Below are 27,161 nucleotides of genomic sequence, written 5' to 3' on the forward strand. Positions count from 1 at the left end.
GAGGCTGTTTCTAAAGGATTTCAGAGGATAGAAAAATCCTGAGTGGGATTAGATGTAGATTTTAGAGCGTATGGTATAGCTCAGAGTTATCTTTGAAACCTTCAGTGTAGATTTGAATTTTATTATTGCTCAAGTTTCTTTTAGTAAGGGATGCTCTATATGTCCTAATTCCAAAGGTTCTGTTAGCCACGAGGATTGATGTGTGGTGTTTTAGAAGAAGGCAAGATTATTATTCTGAGTACACCCCAGTCCCTATGCATGGCTATGGCTAAATACTAGATTCTTGGTGTGAAGTTTGTAATGGTGTGCTCCCTCTACATATGCAGGGTTTGGGGAGCAATTTAGGACTTGAGAGTGAAAGTGAGTCAGGTGTGTAGCAGCAGCCAAACTGAATTGTGGAAATAATAGACTTTGCAAAATCTCCTTGTCTTATGTTATATCTTGGCTCAACATAATTTATGCTTACCATTTATGATTTTTTATTTAGGTTATAAGGAAAAAAAAGATGATGAGTCAACATTTATAATTTTTGACTGTTTATAAGACATTATTTGTCAGTCTGTAAAGCAGCTCATAAAATTAAAAACTTTTAGAATGTTTGGGAGACATTTAAAAAGCAGCAAGTTCAACATTCCCATTCTACAGATGAGCAAGTTGAAGCATGGTGCTTAAAAGAATGCACTGCTTCCTTGCTAGGTAAAGGCATGTCCTTGAACAGAACATTTCACTGTAGTGTTTCCACTGCAGTGCTGCTTCATCTACATCTTATTTATTTATTTATGTATGTATGTATTTGTAGTTTGCTTCCTCAGTTAGACTGTTGTTTTTAGTATCCTATTTGTTCTTGCCATGAGTTCTCTCTGTGGATATAAGAGAAAAGCTTTTGTCCATTGTATTCTAGATCTCCATTTCCAGGTATGATCATTGCCCCAAGGATAACCCCATGTACTACTGTAACAAGAAGACCAGCTGCAGGAGCTGTGCCCTGGACCAGAACTGCCAGTGGGAGCCTCGGAATCAGGAGTGCATCGCCCTGCCTGGTAGGCCTTGCCAGGGGCATCTTGATGTGTGTGGGTCCAAAGACTTCACACACACACACACACCCTCAATACTGTGCAGCCTAGATTGAACCCTGCAAAAGGGGCGAACTCGTTTTATCCATTCATTCCCCCTCACCACTATTGTGGTTGTTATATTTTAAAGCAGAAATACAGTTCTTAAGTATTTACTTCTACCATCCTTTGAAAGAAAGTGAAGTGTCATCTGCTGCTGTGGAGAATCAAGGACAGCTTGACTCTGTGTCATTGAGCCTGCTCTGTTGTCCCTACCCCACTCTGCATTGTCCCTACCCCACTCTACGGTAACCTGGGAGTAGAAAGCAGCAGTCTCAGCAGCCAGTCTGCTGGGCACTTCATTTTTTTATTTTTATTTTTTTTTTGCGGTATGCGGGCCTCCCACCGCCGTGGCCTCTCCCGTTGCAGAGCACAGGCTCCGGACATGCAGGCTCAGCGGCCATGGCTCATGGGCCTAGCCACTCCGCAGCATGTGGGATCTTCCCGGACCGGGGCACGAACCCGTGTCCCCTGCATTGGCAGACGGACTCTCAACCACTGCGCCACCAGGGAAGCCCCTGCTGTACACTTTATGAAGCGTACTTCTTACCACTGGGATCAGGTTTTCAGCACCTTCTGATAAGAAGGAAAGGAGAGATGTCTCTGTCAGCAGCACCTCCTGGGATGACCCCAGCCCCAGATACCTCAATTTATAGCACTTCTGAGGTTCAGAATGATGAGTTGGGGGCCTGAAGCCAGCCAGCCATGGCTGAAACTGTATGATATATTTGCTCAACCAGGAAGCCCAGGAAGGGGACTTCTTTGGCTCTGTGCAACACAAGTACAGGGTAGCTGGAGTCTACTGGGCCCCTCCTGAAATCCTTCGGAAGTACTTGATTCAGCTTGCTAGAGTGGGGTTCTTGTTCTTTTACCTCATTGCATCTCAAACTTTAGGGCATAGCAGAGTACCTGGGGGTCTTGCTAGAAGCCAGATTCTGGCACAAATTTGTGGTGGGGCCCTAGAATCTGCATTTCAGCGAGCAATGACACTGATGCCACACTTTGAGGAACAAGTCTTTATCTGCTCTGAAATGATCCCTTTCCCGTGGCACCTTCCGTTTATCTCACTGGCTGTTGATGAACATTGTTGAGGGCATCTCCAGGGTACTTTGGTTCCGGTGAAGTTGCTTTGCTTGTGCACTGTCTTCCAGGAAGCATGTATAGCTTCTGTGCAGTTCCTTGGGTGGGTACAGGGAGGTCACAGTAGCAGATTACAAACTTACCTGGTGTACTGTAGCACTTCGGTTTATTTCCCAAAAATCCTCTTTCCACCTCACTTTTTGGATGTTTTGTTTCACTTGATGTGAAAACAGTGCAGCTTGCTCACTCACCAACTCATTTCTGTTCTTGCAGTTTTCCACCCCATCTTTCCAATAATGCATATTCATTTTTCTGCTCTTAGGATTTTAGCCTTGTTTCTGATTTTTCTTCAAAAGGAGGTTTATAAGTTTAACAGTGGCATCAAACAAATGTTTTCCTCTAAAACATAGGAGGGTTGACCTCAGAATATGCATCTTGAGATCCAGGAAATATGACTGATAAACATTTAAAAAATTCTTCTGTGTATTCTGTATTTGGTCCTTAGTAATGTGTCTGATGCACTCACCACATCCGAATGAAGTATCTAGAATTCAGCTCACAAAAGCCATTAGGTTTTCAGCAGTTCAAGCTGCTAATATACGTAGTTTTGTGTGATTTCTAAAACTCTTTGTTTTTCTCTCCCCTCTTTAATAAAGAAAATATCTGTGGCATTGGCTGGCATTTGGTTGGAAACTCATGTCTGAAAATAACTACTGCCAAAGAGAATTATGACAATGCAAAATTGTCCTGTAGGAACCACAATGCCTTTTTGGCTTCTCTTACAACCCAGAAGAAGGTGGAATTTGTCCTTAAGCAGCTGCGAATCATGCAGTCATCGCAGAGCACGGTGAGTTAAAATCTTTGGAACTTAAGTTTCTAGTATCCATCCTTCTACTGACAGCATGACTGCAGCTTATCTGTGATGTGCTTGGCAGTAGGAGGAATGCTAGTAGGTACAGTGTAATACACTGAGGAACTACACTGTCAGATTCTCTTCTTTTAATAAAGTCTTTCTTATCTTTAAATTTCCAACACCTTATTTTTATTAGTCATATTCCATTAAATTATAAGATATATCAATAATTACATGTGTATTGAACAGTAACATGTTTACATATGCACATATCCTGTGACATCAGTAGATGATTTCATATCTGTTTTATCCCTAGGTTCTGTTGGGGTGGGGGAGGGGAATGCCATTACTAATTAGCTGAGCTGAATTAAGCCACCTGAGTCTCTCCGATTTCAGGTATTATTACAGTGTGTAATATGATTTAATGCTAATCATCCTAAGAAATAGACATCCATTTGGGTCTTTCTTAGATCTGACCAACCCAAAAGGAGAGGGCATCTTCTTATCAGGAGTTTCTGAGCACAGAAAGTCCCCAAGTTCTCTTCCTGTCCACCCAGTACTCTCAGGCAGCTTGTAGTTGATATTCCACAATCACATTTTGTCTTTTTTAGTCCAGAGTCCTAGAGCTGTGGTCCTACCCTCAATCAAGTAGATACAAGACAACGGCTCTTTCAACAACATTGTCTTTGGTATAGAGAAGTTAGGGGGAAATGTCAAGCAGGTAGGAGGAATGGGAAGCACTTCCTTGGGAAGGACATAGGAAGTGGGGTCTGGGTTTTGGCTACATGTGGCATCTGAGACAGACTTTCCCAGGAATTCATTGTCCTATTTTCTCTATAAATTCGGTGACAGCCAATACCCCCCACCTCCCCAGCTGAAGGTGGGAATCTTTAATCATCATTTATCTAAGCCTGAACTAGCCAGAGCTTCCAAAACAGGCTTAGATAATGATAGGCATATAACCAGTATTTCATAAATATCGATACGATGATTTCATGTATAAATAGACATTTAAACCAAGTTGGGTTTGGTCATTCCTTCATAGCATTTGTCATAGCATGTAGAAATTTAGGAACTTGATTATTACTTTGATATTGATGTCTTCTCCGAACTATATTTCTGTCCTTTGTAAAATGGCCATATTAAAGTGCCAGGCATGATATGTAACAGAAAAATGATGGTCTGCAGTAATCTACCATGGCTGAATCGGGATAGGGAGGTTTTCCTTTATCTTTTGGATGTATATAACTTAATGGTTTTTGTCTAGAATCCAGTTTTGGTCAAGACATTGATTATATTCATAGCTGTGCCTGTTTTGCCTACAGTCCAAGCTCACCTTAACCCCGTGGGTTGGCCTTCGGAAGATCAATGTGTCCTACTGGTGCTGGGAAGATATGTCCCCATTCACAAATAGTTTGCTACAGTGGATGCCATCTGAGCCCAGTGATGCTGGATTCTGTGGAATTTTGTCCGAACCCAGTACTTCGGGCTTAAAAGCTGCAACCTGCATCAACCCACTCAATGGTAGTGTCTGTGAAAGACCTGGTAAGTATATGGGTGAATTATGCGTTACTGGAAGTTCGTTGAAAGAGAAACTATAGAAGGCATAGTTAAGTATTATGAAATTTTCATGAAAAACTGATGGAGTATTGATTTCAAGCATATGAAGCAGAGTGTAACACAGAATTTTTAAAGCAGAAGGAAATAGTGTTTGACTCTGAATAGTGTGAGCCATGAACAAAACCAAAAATAACTAACACTAATATTCTGATTAACCGTGAGATTGATTGGTTTGTTGACCACAAAAAGTATTGATAATTTCTCTGAAAGGCAAATTTCTTGGTGTTGGCAGGGAAATGTTGTGGAAGAAAGAACAAAAAATCCAAAGAAAAGATCAGAAAAGCAAGCAGATCACTGCAGGGACAATGGGCAGAAAGATAGTGTCAGTGGGGAGAAAAATGATGGGAGTAGCTCTGTGTCAGGAAGCAGAAGCAAACCTTCAGCATGATAAAGCTGCAGGAGGGTGCTGAAGGACCAGACACTTGGGAGTAGCTTCACAGGCTTGAAGCTCTCTAGGCACATTTAGGCTTCCTAAAGGCAGGCACAGGGGTGGCGTTTGCAGCCCTAGACCAGTGTCCTCCTCCTGCAGAGGTACTTACAAGCAGTAGTTGGAATTCTGTGGCTGCTTTTGGGAGGCCGGACTCCATTGACATCATGTCTTATTTTAGGAAGGTACTGTCATTTGTCTGAGGAATACGGAGGTGTGGAAGAGAATTCATAGCACTGTAGGGCTCACCTTAAAGTATAATATCTAGGGAAACTTTTCAGCCATTTTGGATCCTGAGTGCTTTGGTGAATTTAATGAATGCTGTGGTTCTTTTTCCCCCAGAATATACAAAGATGCAATTTTGCATATTCAGGTGGGTTGTAAAACCCCTGAAGTTCATCCTGGGTCTCCTATATTATAAGGACCTTTAGAACCTCTACTCATATGGAAAGATTAGCTTGTTCCCTCGTGTCTGTCCTTAATGCTCTTGGAAAAGAAAAACTGTTTTTCCCCCAAATATATAAATATACTTGACTAAATAGTACTTGATGACCTAAGACTTGCTATTTTCTTCTTCATTTAGTGTAACCCACTGAATTGATTTCATGACACACTAGTGGGTCACAACCCACAATGAAAAGCCTTTGACCTTAGCTGACATAGTGGGAGCTCTAAGTGTCTCTCTTCGGTTTACTTCCTAGCGAACCACAGTGCCAAGCAGTGCCGGACACCATGTGCCTTGCGGACGGCATGTGGGGAGTGTACCAGCGGCAGCTCCGAGTGCATGTGGTGCAGCAACATGAAGCAGTGCGTGGACTCCAATGCCTACGTGGCCTCCTTCCCTTTTGGCCAGTGTATGGAGTGGTATACCATGAGCAGCTGCCCCCGTGAGTGAAAAGTGAGCTCTAGGCAGTATGGGTGACAACTCCTGTGTGTAGGGCAGTGCTGTCAGCCTCTGAAAATTCTAGGGATGAGACCAGACTTGACCTCCTGCTCAGGACTGTCCAGAGACTGCCTGAGTGAACCCGCATACAGAATGAAGAACAATGACACAAGTAAACAACTGTAGGATAGATCACAGAGTACAGAAATAATTTGCCCAACCTCAGTATTATATTGCTCAATCCATGTAATATTTCGACATCTTAATCTCCTAACTCATAAAGAAGTTATTTCCAGGAGATGATCTCTAAACATCCTGAGATTGAGAGAGGAAGGGAGGAGTCTCTATTATATGTTGGACGAGATATTGGGCTTTTTAAAGTTTTATTATGTCATTTAAACAATCACAATAGAATAGGAATTTTGACTCACAGAAGTTGAATAGTCTGTTAAAGAAAAAGGTAATTTGAATACAATGAATTTAAGACTACATATGATAGTGAATTGTAACTTATGTTTTTTTACAGCTGAAAATTGTTCAGGCTACTGTACCTGTAGTCACTGCTTGGAGCAACCAGGCTGTGGCTGGTGTACTGATCCCAGCAATACTGGCAAAGGGAAATGCACAGAGGGCTCCTATAAAGGACCAGTGAAAATGCCTTCTCAGGCCCCTACAGGAAATTCCTATCCACAGCCCCTTCTCAATTCCAGCATGTGTCTGGAGGACAGCAGATACAACTGGTCTTTCATTCATTGTCCCGGTAAGAGGTCTTGTGTATCCAAAATCAAGTGTTTCACTACCTATTTACAAAGAATAAAGCCTTGAAAGCTACATTATTTATATGGATTTCTTTAAGAAAAAAATAACAGATAGTTTAGGAAACTATTTGTTTCATGTGAAAAATATTTTTAATGTCAATTAATGAAAATACTAAGGACTTTAAGTGAGTTGTCTTGCTAACTTTCATTACAAAAGTATTGAAATGAGTTCATTGTAAAAAATCAACTATTACAGATGTAGGTAAAATAAAAACTAGAATTCCTCTTCTCGTCTCTAGAAGGAAAAACTTTTAACGGTATAATATAGATACCTCTAGATGTATAGTTTTTAAAATAAAAATACTATGCTGTACACTATGCATATGATATATTGTTCTACAGTTTGCTTTTACTTAAAAATACATTGTGACAATTGTTAGGGGAAAAATTAAAAATAAAATCTACTGCCAACCCAGAAATTCCTCTCCACAGATGTAGAAAAGAAAGAAACAGTTTTATTATTGAATAAGCATTAAACCAGGTTGTGGCCCACATCGCAGCAATCCACTAATGAGATTGCAAAAACAGAGGGAAATTCTACCCTTTTAAATATCCCAGCGTATATAATCCATTATATACATGTTCTCAAAATGAAGATAACTTGTCTTCATGTGAGGATTTGACAGCACTATTTGCTCTACATTCCTTCACAGTTCATTCTGAATTTACCTGGTAATTGGGGAGGCCACCGAGGTTAGTTAATTGCCTTTACCCAAAGGAGAAAACAAACTTGTATCTTTAAGGCAAGCAGGTGGTTACAGTTTGGACCCATTCCCACAGCAAGGGGAGGGGGGCTGGCTTCCTTGATGTGTACATTTCAAAGAGATGGCTCTTAAGCACTTAAGAAAAACATCTCTGCTTTGTAGTGCTGACTAGAGGCTTATTTAGGTTTAAAAATGTACATATATATACATATCAAAGGAACAGGAAGGGTTTTTTAATACAGGTTTTCTTACTGAAATGCTCTAAGAAAAGGGAGAAGGAAAACCATCTCTTTCCCTTTGACATGAAGAAAAAAGGAAAAATTCAGCCTGCCTGCCTGCCTCCCTCTCTCCCTCCTCCCCTCTCTTTGCCCTCTTCTCCCCTCCCCACTCCTTCCCTCTCTCCTTTCCCTTCTCCTTCTCCTTCCTTCCTATCCTTTCCAATGGTTGATGCCAGAAGGAACAAACCTTGAGTTGACCTAAACCTTGATCCTAGACCTGCTATGGTAGCTGTCCTGAGAAACCAACCTGAAAAATTGACCTTTGATTCAAACTTTCAGTAAATCTCAGGAATGTACTGATGGGCCTCCAGAGCAGTTGGGAGATGCTAGGCAGGTGCAAAGACTCCCAAGAGATGAGTGGATAAGAATTTCTCCAAGAACCTGCCAGACATTGCCCCTGAGCACTGGGTTCTTTGTGAGGACTTCTATAAGGGAAAGACCACTGTAAACAAAGATAAAGGGCCACAGGCAGACTGGAAGAAAATATCTGCAGGGTATATAACAAATGATTATCATCCAGAGTATGTAAACCTCTACCCTCCAGAAAAATAAAGCTGAATGTCGACCCAACAGAAAAAGTGGGCAAAGTGAAACCGCTAGTTGTCTTTTCCCCGGGGGTTGGGGGTGAGCGCCATGGCGCTCCAAGGAGCTCCAGTCCTTTATATCTCAGCACAGAAAGAATTCATCTAGATGCTAAGTGATAGATAAGAAGGGATTTATTAGAATAGGACACTTGTGAGGCTTACAAGTGAGCTGGCAAGAGGGTGCCACACTCCGAGAACTTAGTGGGCTACAGATTTATAATCAAAGGAAAAATGGGGTGGGGGAAAAGACCACCTTCTTCCTCGTTCTTGAGTAGACATCAGGCTTCCATCATAAGCTCCTCCTCCAGGTTGGGCAGGGGAGTTTTCTTGTCCCTACATGGTCAAGCCAGGACTGTCATGACATTATGGAAAAATTATTTTAGGTTTCAGTACAATAAGGGTCTTTCACTTTGAATGTCACCCTTCCATAAATTATTGTTTTTTATGTGTGCAGAGAGCATGTCCTAGGGGTCATTAATTTACGAGCTTACTGGGCAGGATGTGGGTCTCATGCCACCATTGTTTTATTGTTTGGGGGCGTGTCTCATGCTTCTGTTGCATGGTTTTGTTGCTAAGCAGGCCTGCTTAGTTTTATGGTTAAGCAAACCTGCTTTCTTGAGTGATCATTAACTTACAGGGGTCTCCCATATTTTTTTCCACTTACAGTCCCCTAGTGGGATTAACTATTTAATCACCTACTTTCTCCCTTTATCCTGTTCCTATCAAAAGTATATAAAGTCATTCTCAGAAAAGGAAGTAGAGCAGGAAAATGCAAAATAAAAATGAGAAACCAGCTTTTTATCTACAGAACTGGATTAAATTCTCTTTGTTCCTTTTTTCCTAAGATTTTGGAGGATCTACAGTTGCATTTCTAATCTACTAGCGGTTTGATTAATGAAATAGTTAAATTTGTGCTTTTCCACTAATATCAAGAATATATCAGGTAAAATGAAAATACGCAGGATATAGGAAGATATTTACAAATTATATGTCTGATAAGAAGCTAATGTCCAGGATACATAAAGAACTCTTTAAACTCAAATAAGCACATGAAAAGATGCTCCACATCATTTAGGAAACTGGAATTCTCATAAATTGTTGGTAGGAATGTAAAATGCTGGAGCCACTTTGGAAAACAATTTGGCAGTTCCTCAAAAAGTTAAACATAGATCCATCATATAGCCCAGTATATACCCAAGAGAATTGAAAATATATGTCCACACAAAAACTTGTACTGAGGGGCTTCCCTGGGTGTGCAGTGGTTGAGAATCCACCTGCCAATGCAGGGGACACGGGTTCAAGCCCTGGTCCGGGAAGATCCCACATGCCGCAGCACAACTAAACCGGTGCACCACAACTGCTGAGTCTGCGCTTTAGAGCCCGCAAGCCACAACTACTGAAGCCCATGCACCTAGAGCCCGTGCTCCGCAACAAGAGAAGCCACTGCAGTGAGAAGCCTGCTCACCGCAAGAAAGAGTAGCCCCCACTCGCCGCAACTAGAGAAGAGCCCACGCGCAGCAACAAAGACCCAACACAGCCAAAAATAAAAATTAATTAATTAATTAATTAATTAAAAAAAAAAAAACTTGTACGGAGTGCTCATAGAAGTATTATTTATAATAGACAAAAGTGGCAACAACCCAGATGTCTGTCAGCCAGCGAGTGGATAAACAAAATGTGGTACATTCATACAATGGAATACTATTTGGCAATAAAAAGGAATATAAAGTACTGATATATTCTGCAACATGAATGAACCTCGAAAATATGCTGTGCAAAAGCAGTCAGATACAAAGGCTATATATTATATGATATCACTTATATGGAATGTCCAAAAACGGGCAAATATATAGAGACAAAAAGTAGATTAGTAGTTGCCTAGGGCCAGGGAAAGAAATAGGGAATAATGGGCACAAAGTTTTCCAAAGTAGCTGTACTATTTTTCAATCTCACTAGCAGTATAGAAAGGTTCAGATTTCTCCACATCCTTATCAATACTTGTGTCTGTTTGATTGTTGCTGTTCTAGTATATGAGAAATGGTATCTCACTGTGGTTTTGACTTGCATTTCCCTAATGACTAATGAAGTTGAGCATCCTGTTGGCCATTTGTATGTGTTTGGAGAACTGTCTATTCAAATTCTTTGCCCAGTTTTAAATTACATTATCTTTTTACTGTTGACGTATTAGAGTTCATTATGAATCTAGATACAAGTCCCTTATTGGTTATACAGTTTGCAAATATTTTCTCCCGTTCCGTGGGTTTCTTTTTACTTTCTTTTTTTTTTTTTTTTTTTTTTTTTGTTGGGGGGGGGGGTGCGGTACACGGGCCTCTCACTGTTGTGGCCTCTCTGTTGCGGAGCACAGGCTCCGGACGCCCAGGCTCAGCAGCCATGGCTCACGGACCTAGCCGCTCCGCGGCATGTGGGATCTTCCCGGACCAGGGCACGAACCCATGTCCCCTGCATCAGCAGGTGGACTCTCAACCACTGCGCCACCAGGGAAGCCCTCTTTTTACTTTCTTTCTTTTTTTTTTTTTTTTTAACACCTTTATTGGGGTATAATTGTTTTACGTACTTTCTCGATGGTATCTTTTGAAATACAAAAGATTTCGTTTATCCCATGTGCTTTTGGTATTGTATCTAAGAAGTCAGTGCCTGACTAACCCAAAAATCACAATTACTCCTGTGTTTTCTCTTTAAGGTTACATAGGTTTATCTCTTTGTATTTAGTTCCATAATTCATTTTGAGTTAATTTTTGTATATGGTGTGAGGTAGGGGTCCAAATTTATCTTTTTGCATGTAGTTAACCAGTTGTCCCTGCACCATTTGTTGAAAAGACTATTTTTTTACTATTGAATTTTGGGAGCACATTTGTTGAAAATTAGTTGAATGTAAGAACTTATTTCTGGACTCTCATTTCTATTGCATTGACCTATATGTCTGTCCTTATGCTGATATCACACACTTGATTTCTGTAGCTTTGTAGTAAGTTTTGAAATTGGGAAGTCTGAGTCCTCCAACTTTGTTCTTATTTTCCTAGATTGTTATGGCTGTTCTGGGTTCTTTGAATTTCCATATGAATTTTAGGATGAACTTGTCAGTTTCAGTAACATCAACAGAAAGCCAGCTGACATCTGATAGAGATTGCATTGAATCTATAGACCAACTGGGGGTATATTACCATCTTAACAATATTAATTAAGCCTTTTAGTTTACGAATCTGGAATGTCTTTCATTTCTTTAGTTTTTTATTTTCTTTCAGCAGTGTTTTATAAAGTTTTCAATGTATATATCTTATGCTTATTTTGGTAAATTTACTATACAAAGTATTTTATTCTTCTTCATGGTATTGTGAATGGAATTATCTTAATTTAGTTTTCTGATCATTGTTAATATGTAGAAATACAATATGTTAATCTTGTATTGTGTAACCTTGCTAAACTCATTATTTCTACTAGTTTTTTAGTGGATTAGGGTTTTCTATATACAAGGTTGTGTTGTTTACTAAGAAAGACAGTTTTACTGTCTTTCCTATCTGGATACCTTTTTTTTTTTTTTTTTTTTATGCGTTACGCGGGCCTCTCACTGTTGTGGCCTCTCCCGTTGCGGAGGACAGGCTCCGGACGCGCAGGCTCAGCGGCCATGGCTCACGGGCCCAGCCGCTCCGCGGCATGTGGGATCCTCCCAGACCGGGGCACGAACCCGTGTCCCCTGCATCGGCAGGCGGACTCTCAACCACTGCGCCACCAGGGAAGCCCCTGGATACCTTTTTAAAAAAAAATTTTAGGGGTGCTAATTGGCCTGGCTAGAAATTCCAGTACAATGTTGAATAAAAGTGGTGAGAGTGGACATCATTCTCTTGTTCCTGATCTTAGAGGGAAAGAATTCAGTCTTTTTCCATTATGTATGATGTTGGCCTTAGTTTTTTCGTACTTGTCCTTTATCAGGTTGAGAAATTTTACTTCTATTCCTAGATTTTTGAGGGCTTTTGTCATGACTGGGTGCTGGATTTTGTCAAATGCATTTTCTGTATCACAATGATGATGTGGTTTTGTTCTTTAGTTTATTAATATTATGTTATACTAATTGATTTAAGGATATTAAATCAGTCATTCATTCCTGGGATAAAGCCCATTTGCTTATGATGCATAATCCTTTTTACTGTGTTGCTGGATTTAGTTTGCTAGGTGGGTATTTTGTGTCTATTTTCATGAGAGATATAGGTCTGTTCTATAATTTTCTTTCTTGTTATGACTGTCTGGCTTTGGTACCAGGGTAGTACTGGCTTCAGAGTGAGTAGGGAAGTGTTCCCTCCTCTTGTATTTACTGAAAGAGTTTGCAAAAGGATTGGTATTAATTCTTCTTTAAGTACTGGTAGAATCCACCAGTGAAGCCATCTGGGCTTGGATTTTTCTTTGTGGGAAGATTTTTGATTATTCATTCAATCTCTTAGTATAGGTAAGTAAAGTATAATACAGGCAGCTTTTCTATTTCTGCTTGAGTCAGTTTAGGTAACCTGTATTTTATAGGAATTTTTCTATTTCATCTAAGTGATCAAATTTGTTGGCATATTTTCTGGCAAGTAGCTTTTTGGCTATATGTGTTCTCCTGTTTAATCTATTGAAGGGTTTTTGTTTGTGTCTGATTTTGTTTTATCCTTTTCATTTTGCAGGGTCTCTAAATATTGTGAAAGTTTGTTCCAGAGCTTGCTTTCTTATTTTATGAATGCAGTGATCTCTGAAGCCTCCTTGAATTTGCTAAAATTAGTATTTTTCATTCTCTTAAGTTTCTTGCATTAATCCTTCCTTCAGAGTTAGTCGTTCTGTGTGTTTATCTAGGTGGTGCTTTTAGGTTGATGATTTTCTCATACTAGTGATTCCTCAAGGTTGATTTGTATTTATAACTGAATGTCTAGGCTTATGAGTACCTGGGTGTCGTGAAGGTGTGGTGTGATATCCTAAGGGAGAGGCTGACTAGCTAGTACCAGGGCTCTCCAGCTCTGGTCTGCTCTGGCTGTTGTTGAATAGTCTGCATTCCTTCCACAGTGGAGGAAGGAAGGAGCAACGGACCAGGTGTGTGGATGCATTTGGCATGTTCATGGTTGTGCCATGTGCCTCCCCACTTCGGGCGTTCTGGCTAGAAATTCAGTGCTTCAGAAGTATCTCTCAGTACTTCTCATAGCACCTTTTCCTCTTATCCCAAACCGTTGTTTTTACATTTCTTCTATAATTTCAGTGAGATCTTGAAGGGGAAGAGAGAGAGAAGCATTTGTTCAATCTTTTTATCTTGAACCAGAATACAGATATTTTGGTAAATGATTTTAGGTATTACATTTTTTTGGTGTTGTGCTTTGCCCTTTTGCTATATGCACAGTTGCTCATCTTCACAGGAAAAACATGTATAGTCCCCAGATCTTAAGCAATTTTGGTGGAATATTTGATGTAGTCATTTTTAAGTTCTTCAGTTGCAGTCTATTTAAAACAACTCAGATACCTACAGGGATGGGGTAGAAAGCAGGTGGGTAAACAGAACAGGTGCAAGGCCATGGAAAGTTGTCAAGGTGGAGACTGTATGACATTGACCAATCAAGACAGATCTGTAAAAGAGCAGATCTTAAATGTTTTACCACAAAAAAGAAATGGTAATTATGTGACATGATGCAGGTGTTAGCTATAGCTATGGTGGTCATCATTTTGCAGTAAGTGTATCAAATCAACACATTGTATACTTTAAATGTGCACTTTAGATTTACACAATGTTATATGTCAGTTATGTCTCAATAGAGCTAAGGAGAAAAAAAGACAGGTCTGCTTACAGGTTGTGCACTACATGAGTGGCCCCACCTGAAGTATGCAGTGCACAACTGTCCTGAGCAGCCCTGAGAGGTCCAGGCCTCATATGCCTTTCTAGTTGTAAACTCCTGTATGCATCAGGAATCAGTAATTCCACTTATAGAAATGTTTACTTATAAACATGGTTATTTTTCTAAAAATGAAAAATTGAAAGCAAACTAAATATCAAAATGTAATGGTTAAGTGACTGTTTGGCTTCATAGAAATCATTCTGCCATTTAAAGTTTTGTTTATGATAGGTAAAATAATGTGGTAAAATAATTGTGATCTACATTTTAAAAAATCAAAATTGAATATTAATATGAACACAACTGTGTAAAACTGTATAGAAAAAAATACTGGAAGGAAGGATCCAAATGTGGACGGTGATCTCTGGGTGGTGAAATTGTATATGATTTTTTTTCCCTTTCCTTGTATTTTTCAAATTTACTATCATGAGCATATATTATTTTTACAATTAATAACAACAAAAACTTTTTTTTTAATGGCTCTGGACTTCCACCTTGCTTGGTATATTTCTGATTTTCCTGAATTAGCTTTTTTTTGATGTTTTGATCTTATTTCTCAAACTAGTTTTTAGTAGTTTTGATGATTATTTAGAAGCAATAAGGAACTTAGATAGTTGCAAATAAATCTTGTGGAACGTACTCCACCCAGCTCTACCATAGGAAAAGCCCCTTAAAATTCTTTCTTTCAGCTTGCCAGTGCAATGGCCACAGCAAATGCGTTAATCAGAGTATCTGTGAGAAGTGTGAGAACCTGACCACGGGCAAGCATTGTGAGACCTGCATATCTGGCTTCTATGGTGATCCGACCAATGGGGGAAAATGTCAACGTAAGTCAAATTTTTCAGGGTTACTGATTGCAAACCAGGTGGCACATAATGCATCTGTTTGACTTGTATATCTTGGAGGAAAAAAGCCACTTGGTTTCAGATATTGCATTTCTTAAGTTATACTTGTCAGGAGCTCAGCTGAGTTGGGGGAGAGAGAGCAGAGCTGCCTGGTGTCAGAGTAGCCATTAAAGCAACTAGTCAAAAATGAAGGACTTCCCTGGTGGTCCAGTGGTTAAGATTGCACGCTCAATGCAAGGGGCCCGGGTTCGATCCTTGGTTAAGGAACTAGATCCCACATGCCGCAACTATAAGCCTGCATGCCACAACTAAAGATCCCCCGTGAGGCAACGAAGATCCTGCATGCCACAACTAAGACCCAGCGCAGCCAAATAAATAAATATTAAAAAGAAAAAAATGAGGGAGTTAAGCCTTTAATCACTTACTGTGATGGTATAAGCAAGAGGCTTACACTGGAGAAAGCACTGACTCCCCTTGTTCCACTTTCCCTCCTGGAATGGTGCTCTGGTTGAGCGTCAAGTGGATCAGCATAGGCTTCAGGGAAAACTTGTTGTTAAGGGAGCCCTGAACAAAAAGGCCCAGCAAAAAGCCTTTTATGGCCCCTGGGGTCGGGAGGGAGGGTGAAGGGGAAGGACTAAGAGTGGAAAAGTACCTGGGACTGAGTGGATAAAGCCTCTTTGAGGTTCCCCTCCTCCTCCATATGGAAGCTCAGCAGAGGTGACTGAAGAAGACCTCTGCCCAAGGCCTCAGATAAAGAGACCTAGGAATGAAGGTTCCTGAGCTAGGAATGCAAATATGTGAAAGAGAGTGGCCGGCCAGGTGACCTGAGACCTTGACTCAGCCCCCCTCAGAGACTTCCACCCAGGCTGGTGTGGGGAGGGCAGCTTTCCTGGTATGGCCCACTAGGGAAAGCCTTTGTCATTGTCTATGGTTCGGCCTCAAAAATCACATGTACGTTTTTAACCAGGAGCTGGACTCCTCAATACTTCTACTATTTTTAAAGATTTAAGTAGTCCCATGTTTCCCCATACATGTCAAATAGATTCCTGTAAGCAATAGGACACTTTATTGTTAGTACACAAATTATATTTTTTAAAATGACAAGTGATACCAATAAACTACTTTTTGGTTTGTTCTAGTTTATAGTGGAAAGACCCATCAGGTCTGAGTAGGAAAATAAATAAGAAAGGAAAATCTCTACCTACTCGTCACATCCCACCTCCAAACTCCTTAGCATGGTTCTTGAGAATCTGACCCCAGAGCATCCAGAAGAGAGTTAGTGTCCTAGTGGAACCTCTCTGGGGTTTAGTTTCTTCATCTGTAAAATGGGGATAGTAGGGTGGTTGTTGAAAGCAGTCAGCAGGACATAACAGGTAGATGTGAGCAATTATTATTACTCTTCTGATGTCCTTTCTTACCACTCTTAAGTAAAATTTCTTGCTCAGATTAAAAGGTGTTAAGTAAAACTTTTTTCACTCTTTGTGAATAGATTTCATCCATTAGACAGAAATCAGAGTACCTGACATTATTGAGTGGTGAGTATATACAAGGCATTGTGCTGGTAGCTACCTGAGACAGTGCTGCTTTTATTATCCCCAGGATCAAGTAGCCTGCCCAAGGTCTCACTGAGATTTGGCCATGCTGAGAACCATATCCAGGATGTGTGACTTTAGCTGTTGGGCCTGGTTGTGCCACTGTGAGGGTACCATCGTCCCCATATCTTCAGCTCTCATCTTAGAAAAATTACATTCTCCTCTGTGGCATCTGTGGGGCCCGAGTACAGTTGTTCAGAACTCAGAGCTAGCTTTATTTTTCAGAGTCGCAATCCATGATAGAAAGCATGATTTAAAAATACTGCGAGTGACACCAAGTCTTTAATGTTTTCTTCTTAGAATTGTATAGTCCTTAAGCTATGGATAACAGCGATGATTTTTTGAATCCTTACTGTGTTTTATTCATGTGTTATCTCATTTAATCCTCCCCAAAACCCTACAGGATAGGCACTGTTATTATCCCTGTCACATGGATGAGGAGGCTGACTTAGAAAGGGAGCTAAGTGGAGGGACCTGAATTCAAACTCAGGCAAACTGAAGTTTAGGCCTTTGCTTTTGTTAACACACTGCACCTCTCTCCATCCTCAGTAGAGCCCAGAGTTGAACGCTAGTGTTTCTTATTCCAGCATAAATTTTCTTCCCCACTGCACTATTCTATTCATAGGTTTCTTGGGATTTTTTTTTCCCCACCGGATTTCTTTTAAAAGTACACCTGTCTCCAGCTTAATACTTTTAATTTATTCACAGAAAAACAGTTTGTAGAGTGAAAAGGTATTGAGCAAAAGGATTCATTTATTTCACCTGAAGTATAAAGTTTGTCATAGCTCACACCTATGTGCTGGATGAAAGAAGGTGGAGATGTGTTGGTGGCTAGATGAGGGAGATGAAAAGAGTCACTTGCTGTTAAGGAAGAAGAAGGCAGACAAGGGTGTGAATCCTAGAGGGCCGCTGAAGCACTGACCTGCCATTGGAATCCTGCCTCAGAAGTGTGGCCATTGTGGAGAAGTCTCCTCAGCTAAGGCAGAGCTTAGCCAGACCAACCCTCTCCCCGGAGGGCAGTCATCGCTCAGAGGTCTCTATGAGGATGGGGACTTAGTCTGTGTGCCACACTGGAGATGCTTCAGAAATGTTTATTGAGTGAATGAGAGAATGGTGATAGTGAAAAACAGAGTCTATTGCAAAGATCTTTGCAAAGTCTATTGCAGAGGGATGACCTCATTGGCAGCAGACACTGACATTTCTCTTTCCTCCTGGCCTGTGACTTTGGCTTCTTTAATGTTGCCTTGACATTATTTGAGATAAATCACTAGCTAAAAAACAAGAATTGTACCCCTTAAATGAATGCATTTATTTTACCTGCCTTTCCTGTTGAATCCAGTGGAGATACTATTATTTGTTTTAGGGAAAGTCTCTAATAGTGGTAATCTTTTAAGCCAGTTGTGACTACCTGCTTTCCTTTTCCTTCTCCCCAGCATGCAAGTGCAATGGGCACGCGTCGCTGTGCAATACCAACACGGGCAAGTGCTTCTGCACCACCAAGGGTGTCAAGGGGGACGAGTGCCAGCTGTGAGTACCACACTCCCGGGACTCCTGCCACAGGCCACACCTCATCAAGGGAGGGCCATGGGGCTGTGAAACTGCCTGAACCCCAAGAGCCACCCTTTTTTCTCTGGGCCTTGTTGCCGTGGGCTCTGAGGGATCCCCAAGTTGACTGATTTGAAATTTTGCCCTTTCTACTTCAGATAGGTGTAATTTAGTCACCCTCCATACTGGGAAGGTTGTCAGTTTAGCAGTAATTCCTTAATGGCTCTTTAAATCACAATTTTATGTTTGAGTGACACTGACAGTTCCTTGCTTGCTGACTTGGATTAGTCTTTTAACTTCAGTAACGACTTGATTTTTGTCATGTCAGGAGATTTTCCTAAAAGATAGAGTTAGAAGAGCTGGTGTTCCAGGACAGTATTTTATTTGGCATTTTGGTTGTCTAATAGTAGAGAGGTCATCTTGCCTTTAACACACCCTCCCTGTTCTAGCATTTTCCTTGGTGAAGTATGTCAAACATGTTTCGGGGAAGAGTTTGGGGTTCCCATCCATGAGGATGCAAACAGCATCAGGCAGATGTGGGGATTCAGCCCTGGCTGTGCCTCCACTGAGTAGGGTGCTGTTGAAGCAAATCACTTAAAATGAGGTGTTAAGCCTCATTTTCCCCATCTATCAATAGTGAGGCTAGTGGTAATTGTTTTTAGTGTCCTGGTGAGTTGAAACAAGAGAGATTATTCCCCAGTTTCTCTCTCCCTCACCAGAAAACCTCATAAAATAAGCTCTAAATTTAATTTTTAAATCTAGGTTCCTTTAAATAGAAAAATGTAATAGAGCAAAATTAATCACCCCTGCCTTCAGTTAATGGTATACAACAAAGAAATGAAGTGTAGGTCTAGTGAAAGACTTTCTCTTTAGGAAATTTTAAATATAAACAAGTGCTGATAATCACTCTAGATAAAAAGACACAACATCCTTGTATTATTTATCTGGCAAAAGTACTTGACCCAAGCTTTCCCCTCCTTTCCTCACAGTTCATAGCTATTGTGCCTGCCTGAATCACTTTGTAAAGTGGGAGCCTGGGTTTTACTGATGTTCATAGATGATATTTATGAGGAAATTAATAATTCTTTTTTACTAGAACTTATTTTTTTCTCCAGACTGATGAACCATGTCCAAGGGTTGTTTTTGGTTTTTTATTTTTTAAGTGATTCTTGGTTTTTAGCCTTCTCTCACTTGTATTTAAAGAACAGGTTCAATTTATCCAGGAAAAGTGAAAAATGTTTTTATTTTTTTTCAATAACAGCTCTGATTTTATTGCAGTAATAAAAACAGACAGCTAGATGGCCCTAGGAGAAAAACACATGTAAGATAGCCGTTCTTCCACTTAGCCACCATTTACATCTTTTGGCATAATCTCTTCTAAACAGTTTGCCGTTGCCACAGTCTCATCCACACCCACACATTCCAAAATGGATAAAAACTTAATTACTTTATTAGCAACTAACCACAGGTAAGTCAATTTGAAAAATGTTTTAACTGCACTTGTAGAAGAATATTTAGTCCATACAAAAGTGAACATGTGTTTTTCGTGATAATAAATAGGATCTAAATTTTATTTTATTTGAATTTATCTCATGTGCTTTGGCAAATGTTTATCAGTTGGTGGTGGTGTGAACTGCTGGGCAGTCAGCATTGAAAATGAATGCAAAGTCTTGTTAGTCCATCTGATTTGAGTAACAGTGAAGAATGTAATTGTACTGACTCAAAAACTGGTAGTTTATATAAAAAGATCTACTTGATTTTAAAGTGAATGTAGATTCTGTTTTAAGTAACAACAGAAAATAATCTTCATTTTTTTCCCCCTAGATGTGAAGTAGAAAATCGATACCAAGGAAACCCTCTCAAAGGAACGTGTTACTGTAAGTGTTTTTGCAGTTCTCATTTGTCTAGAAGCAAAGTAGTTCAGTAAAACATTATTTTCTTTAACATGGTTTGAGAATGGTAAGTGCTATAGGAATATAGTAACCACCCATAGAAGTGTCGCCTAATTTGATGTGTTACATTCTATTAAATTTAATACATATGTAAATACTATTTTAAGCTGCTTTCATTCTGGTTATGGTTTATATCAGTATGTCCATAGCAGATATCAGGGAAGAGTACAGAGATATACGTCTCTGGCTTTCCTAATTTATATTCTCTTGAAACCTTATGTCATTTGTCATTATCTGGTTGGGGTGATTATATGTCATATTTTAGGATCGATCAAAAACAGAATTCTTAAAATAGTTGAAGTTATTCCCTCTGAAACTGATTTGTATTAACTACCTCTCTAGGAACTAATATGTAAAATAAAATATCTAGTGACTAACTTACAGTGAACAGTAAATCTGGCAAGGTGACCAGGTCCTTATGGGTAAATGCATTTTCTTCCTGTAGGAGAATCCACATACTAGGTCAGATTATGGAACCAAAGAAAAATGAGCTAATGTTTTCACATTCTGTTATAATTATATACTGGCTTTTCTGGGTAAAATAATGTCCACTCAAAATTCATGTCCAGCTAGAATCTATAAATGTGTTTTTCTAAAAAAAAACGAGAAAAACGTCATGACCTTGTATATGGGAAGGTTCTTAGATGTGATACGAAAAGCACAATTCATAAAAGAAAAACTCATTTATTGGGACTTATCAAAATTTAAAACTTGTGTTTTTAAAAAATACTGTTTAAAAAGTAAAAAACAAGGGACTTCCCTGGTGGTGCAGTGGTTAAGAATCTGCCTGCCAATTCAGGGAACACGGGTTCAATCCCTGGTCTGGGAAGATCCCACATGCCATGGAGCAGCTAAGCCCGTGCGCCACTACTGAGCCTGTGTTCTAGAGCCCGCGAGCCACAACTGCTGAGCCTGCATGCCACAACTACTGAAGCCCACGCACCTAGAGCCCTTGCTCCACAACAAGAGAAGCCACCACAGTGAGAAGCCCACACACGGCAATGAAGAGTAGGCCCCACTCCACAACTAGAGAAAGCTCACACGCAGCAATGAAGACCCAACACAGCCAAAAATAAATAAATAAATTAATTTTTTTAAAAGTAAAAAACAAGCTACAGACTAAGGAAAATGTTTACAAAGCGTATCTTTGATTAAGAGTTTATATTTAGAATATATAAAAAACTCTTACAACTGGATAAGGGGACAATTTCAGTTAAAAACAGACAAAGATTTGAATAGACATTTCACCAAAGAAGATAGACGAATTGCCAATAAGCACATGAAGAAATGTGTAACATTATTAGACATTTGGGATATGTGTATTAAAACCACAATGAGGGGGCTTCCCTGGTGGCGCAGTGGTTGAGAGTCCGCCTGCCAGTGCAGGGGACACATGTTCGAGCCCTGGTCCGGGAAGATCCCACATGCCGCAGAGCAACTAGGCCCGTGCGCCACAACTGCTGAGCCTGCGCTCTGGAGCCCACGAGCCACAACTACTGAGCCCACGTGTCACAACTACTGAGGCCCGCGCGCCTGGAGCCCGTGCTCTGCAACGGGAGAGGCCACCGCAACGAGAGGCCCGTGCACTGCAACGGAGAGTGGCCCCCGCTTGCCGCAACTGGAGAGAGCCCACGTACAGCAACGAAGACCCAATGCAGCCAAAAGTAAATAAATTAAATAAATTAAAAAACAAAACAAAACACAATGAGGGGGTTTTCCTGGTGGCGCAGCAGTTAAGAATCCACCTGCCAATGCAGGGGACACCGGTTCGAGCTCTCGTCCGGGAAGATCCTACATGCCGCTGAGCAGCTAAGGCCATGTGCCACAACTACTGAGCCTGTGCTCTAGAGCCCGTGAGCCACAACTACTGAACTCACGCACCACAGCTACTGAAGCCCACCTGCCTAGAGCCCGTGCTCTGCAACAAAAGAAGCCACTGCAATGAGAAGCCCATGCACCACAACGAAGAGTAGCCGCCGCTAGCCACAACTAGAGAAAGCCCGCACGCAGCAACAAAGACCCAATGCAGCCAAAAAAAAGAACCAAACACACAGTGAGATACATCCCTAGAATGACTAGAATCAAAAGCCAATACAGTGGCTTAATAAAAGACAACTGGATTCTCATATATGCTTCTGCATTCAATCTGTTGCACTATGTCTCTTTGGTTAAAGTACACACACAAAGAACCTGGCCCCACCAGACATATAGTTAGAAATGGATGGAGTGTTTTAATAACCTTTTCAGGTAACTGGGTATTATCCTTTGATACCATATCAAAGCCAGGCAACCTGTTATATCTTAAAGGTTAGTTTATAATGTGAAACCTGAAACCATATCAATTAATTTTTTGTAATCTGGTAACTTCTATTTCTCTATCTTGAAAAATAAAAGCCAATACCAAGTTTTAGCAATGATGTGGAGAAAGTGAAACCCTTTTAAATTTTTTGTGGGAATATAAAATGGTTTTCCACTTTGGAAAATCATTTGGCAGTTTTTTGAACAGTTTAAACTTACCAACAACTCCCCATTTCCCTCTTCCCCTGCCCTCTAACAACCACCATTCTACTTTGTCTATATGAATTTGACTATTCTAGGTACTTCATATAAGTGGAAATATATAGTATTTGTCTTTTTGTGATCCATTTATTTCATTTAGCGTAATGTCCTCAAGGTTCATTCATGTGGTAGCATGTGTCCTTTCTCTTTAAGACTGAGTGATATTCCATTGAATGTATATACCATATTTTGTTTATCCATTCATCTGTTGATGGACACTTGGTTTGCTTCCACCATTGGGCTATGATCTCTTTGGCTGCTATGAACATGGTTGTACAAATAGCCCTTCAGGATCCTACTTTCAGTTCTTTTGGTATATACTCAGAAGTGGAATTGCTGGATCATTTGGTAATTCTATTTTAATTTTTTGAGGAACTGCCATACTGTTTTTCACAGCAGCTGCACCATTCCCACCAGCAGTGCACAAGGGTTCCAATTTCTCCACATCCTCACCAACACTTTTTTTGGTGGTAGCCATCCTACTACAGGTGATGTGTTATCTCATTGTGGTTTTGATTTGTATTTCCCTAATGATCATTGATGTTGAGCACCTTTACATGTGCTTATTGGCCATTTGTATATCTTCTTTGGAGAAATATCTATTCAAGTCTTTGCCCATTTTTAAATCGGGTTGTTGAATTGTGCAGTACTTCTTAGAATTAAATTATACCATCTTTAGCCAGTAGGCTCTTTTTCAAGCTATGTTCTTTTGCTACATTATATTAGTCTTTGAATACTTTCTTGCTTTCTAGAATAAGATAACTGAGGCACATATTCCTTGCCCCAAACCTGGAATCAACCATTTTTACTTGGAGTCTTGGTTTCTTTTATACCATTAATTTATAGCTTTGTATCCTTAAGCATAAATAGATGCTCAATTAATATTTCTAGGCAAGTTAGCTTGGAGCCTAAAATCTCAACCAGGGTGATGATACAAGGAGGTTTTGGTGGGTTAACTCAAACAAAATGACATTGCCCACAGACTTTGCCAAAAGTGCTTTCCTGGCTGTTGAATGTTTATGAGAAAATCAATCTGTATCTCTAGAGACCTATTCTGTTTTGTTTTGTTTCAGTTGTTAAATACACATTTCTTTCTTTCCATAGATACTCTTCTTATTGACTATCAGTTCACCTTTAGCCTATCCCAGGAAGATGACCGCTATTACACAGCCATCAATTTTGTGGCTACACCTGATGAAGTAAGATTTAAAAGTCTTCTTACTTTGTTTTGAATTTGTGTGGAACTTTTTCTTGGTCACTATGGATAGAAGCACTGCCTTAGCAGTGGTCTCCAGAAGTGGAGTCCACAGGATGATGTTTAGAGGTACAGGAAAGAAATGTTAGAATCTACATTTATCTCCTTTGTATTTAAAAGGTAAGATTTACCATGTTGTTAAGATTTTCTTTTTTTTTTTTTTTTTGCAGTACGCGGGCCTCTCACTGTTATGACCTCTCCTGTTGCGGAGCACAGGCTCCAGACGTGCAGGCTCAGCGGCCATGGCTCACGGGCCTAGCCGCTCCGCGGCATGTGGGATCTTGCCGGACTGGGGCACAAACCCGTGTCCCCTGCATCGGTAGGCGGACTCTCAACCACTGTGCCACCAGGGAGGCCCCATGTTGTTAAGATTTACCATGATCTGATATACAGAGTGACATTGACTCCACACATACTTGGTTTGCCCATCAGCCCATCACAGCCCCATACAGGAAAGGAAAGGAGACTGCAAGGGGAACTTCCCTGTTAGGGGGGCAGTGTCAGAACCGAGATTTGCTCTCTCAGAATGGAAGTTAATACCAGTAATGCAAGACAGAGGTGACATTTATGCTCCTAGAATGAGTTCCTATCCTCATTAGGAGGTAAAAACAGTGAAGAAGTAAGCCAGAAATAATTGAAATTACTAAGGTAACTATTTGAAATGTATTTTTATATCTACTGTTGTTAATGGTAAACCCCAGCCTGCCATGAGGTATTACCTAGAGGTAAAAGGGAGCCAACACAGCATGACATTTAAAAGTAAAGCATCTAGAATATGAACACGCACCTATATGATTTCTTCAGTGAAATATAAAGTCATTTAATACCTACTCTGGTACATAATGAAATTTTACTAAACCTGATGGTAAATTATTTAGGAGCCTCCTTGGAGGTTTCTTATTTCTCATCAACATACACAAAGCCATTTACCATTACAAAAATACAATAAATGGGGCTTCCCTGATGGCGCAGTGGTTGAGAGTCCGCCTGCCAAAGCAGGGGACACGGGTTCGTGTCCCGGTCTCGGAAGATCCCACATGCCGCGGAGCGGCTGGGCCTATGAGCCATGGCCGCTGAGCCTGCGCATCCGGAGCCTGTGCTCCGCAACGGGAGAGGCCACAAGAGTGAGAGGCCCGCATACCGTAAAAAAACAAAACAAAACAAAACAAGACAAAAATTACAATAAATGTAACAAATAATACATGGAAAATAATATGATAATAAGCCAAAGTGCATTCCTTTGGTAACAGATGTTATCAACAAGCACTGCTAAATTTAAGAAATAAATAAATCAGTAGTAAAATGAAGTCCAGTGTGGGATGTTCACAATTAAATGAAAGTAAGATTTGTTTTTTGTATTCCACTTCAATGATAAAATTAAGAAGAGATGTACTAGAGAAGATACATTCTCATGCGTGAATAGCTTTTTAAGTAAAAATAATAAATGACTTTCAGTGAAAATGTTTTGTGGAAAAATTGTGTTGGTATATCATTTCAGTGGCTGTACTGACCAGAATTTTTTTAATTTTTTAGGATAAGGCTATAGCAAAAGTACCACACATGAAATTTATTTACTGCCTTGTTTCTCTTATGACAGAATATTTAATAGTTACACAATGTATGTGTCCTGTCTTTTACAAAAGCATCAAGATTTCAAGGTTATTAATCCTTTCCAGGGAAAGAAGTAATTGCTAGTAATGTGCTACCAGCAAACATTAAAAAATAGGGAATTCCCTGGCGGTCCAGTGTTTAGGACTCCATGCTTCCACTGCAGGGGACACGGGTTCGATCCTTGGTCAGGGAACTAAGATCCCACGTGCCGTGACGCAGCTCAATAAATAAATAAACACTTGAGCTGTCCCTTTAAGACGATTGTGAGGCCTTATTAATAAATGAGAAGGTAACTGCTTTATGAGAGAAACTTCTGGTTTGGAGATCACGTTTTGGAAATAGCTGTTTGGAAATGCTTCTATTGTAATTTTTGTGCTGTAAAAACTATCAAAAGAATGCTCTTTAAAATCTTAATTTTCTAATCTGTTTTAAAAATCTTTCAATGTGAAGAATTTCAGCAGGATTGGATTCAAAAATATAAAATGCAACATCTGACTCATTTGGAAAAACAATTTTTTGACCCCAAGAAAGAGATTAGCCAAATTTCAGGGAAAACTAAAAATTAGTATCATGATTTACCCAACACTACTGACAGTGCTCTTCTTCCAGCTGGCCCAACACATTCCTCAGAGATACCTTTCTCAGTCATTAAAACCAAGAGTCACAGTAAATTAAACTAGCTCTTTAAACTGCTGTATCTCTAAGTGGTATACAAAGTTTTCAAAGGTAATAAAACATATTCTGTCATATTTCTCTTAAAATGAGAGAAAAATGTTCTTAATCATGGATGAAGACAATTTAAAGTTTTTAAATTTAGTTTATTTCAGCTTTATGTGCTATTCCTTAAAAACCACTTCCATTGGGCTTCCCTGGTGGCGCAGTGGTTGAGAGTCCGCCTGCCAATGCAGGGGACATGGGTTTGTGCCCCGGTCCGGGAAGATCCCACATGCCGCAGAGCGGCTGGGCCCGTGAGCCATGGCCGCTGAGCCTGCGCGTCCGGAGCCTGTGCTCCACGATGGGAGAGGCCACAACAGTAAGAGGCCCATGTACCGCAAAAAAACAAACAAACAAACAAAAGAAAATCATTTTGGAGAACTTTCCACTGTATATAATCTATGGGTTCAGAAGTACATAGGTTTGATTTATAAGTTAATATAAATTGAGACACTTGACCAAGTGTTTTACTCTTCAGACATTTGGAAAGGGCTGCCCAGAGGATCCTTAAGAGGCTGATTCCCTAACATAGGTCACGGGATGTAGGTCACTGTGCTCTGGTGAGGGTCTTTTTAAAAGATACTTTTTCATGGAGTTAGGCATTTGATAAAGCATTAAATCCCATATACTTTTTTTTAAATTCAACTAATTTATTTATTTGGTTGCACTGGGTCTTGGTTGTGGCAGGCGGGCTCCTTAGTTGTGGCGTGAGAACTCTTAGTTGCGGCATGCATGTAGGATCTAGTTCCCTGACCAGGGATCGAACACGGGGCCCCTGCATTGGGAGTACAAAGTCTTAACCAGTGTGCCACCAGGGAAGTCCCTAAATCCCATATACTTTTATGGGAGGGAAATGAAATTTGTTTGG

The 27,161-nt window shown here is 40.2% G+C and overlaps 1 protein-coding gene across 7 annotated transcripts in view; it reads left to right on the forward strand.

Moving 5' to 3' along the window:
* Positions 1-27,161, forward strand: part of ATRN (attractin) — a 178,617-nt gene that overhangs the window by 87,855 nt on the left and 63,601 nt on the right. For all 7 annotated transcript variants that reach the window (XM_032604136.1, XM_032604137.1, XM_032604139.1 and 4 more), the window contains 9 exons: positions 902-1,040; positions 2,849-3,039; positions 4,371-4,590; positions 5,794-5,979; positions 6,502-6,735; positions 14,910-15,047; positions 18,091-18,184; positions 20,027-20,079; positions 23,818-23,912. In XM_032604136.1, coding sequence (XP_032460027.1) covers positions 902-1,040; positions 2,849-3,039; positions 4,371-4,590; positions 5,794-5,979; positions 6,502-6,735; positions 14,910-15,047; positions 18,091-18,184; positions 20,027-20,079; positions 23,818-23,912 — 1,350 coding nt within the window. The remainder of the gene's footprint in view (positions 1-901; positions 1,041-2,848; positions 3,040-4,370; positions 4,591-5,793; positions 5,980-6,501; positions 6,736-14,909; positions 15,048-18,090; positions 18,185-20,026; positions 20,080-23,817; positions 23,913-27,161) is intronic.

Source organism: Phocoena sinus, chromosome 15 (genome assembly GCF_008692025.1).
Source record: "Phocoena sinus isolate mPhoSin1 chromosome 15, mPhoSin1.pri, whole genome shotgun sequence".
Taxonomy (NCBI): Eukaryota; Metazoa; Chordata; class Mammalia; order Artiodactyla; family Phocoenidae; genus Phocoena; species Phocoena sinus.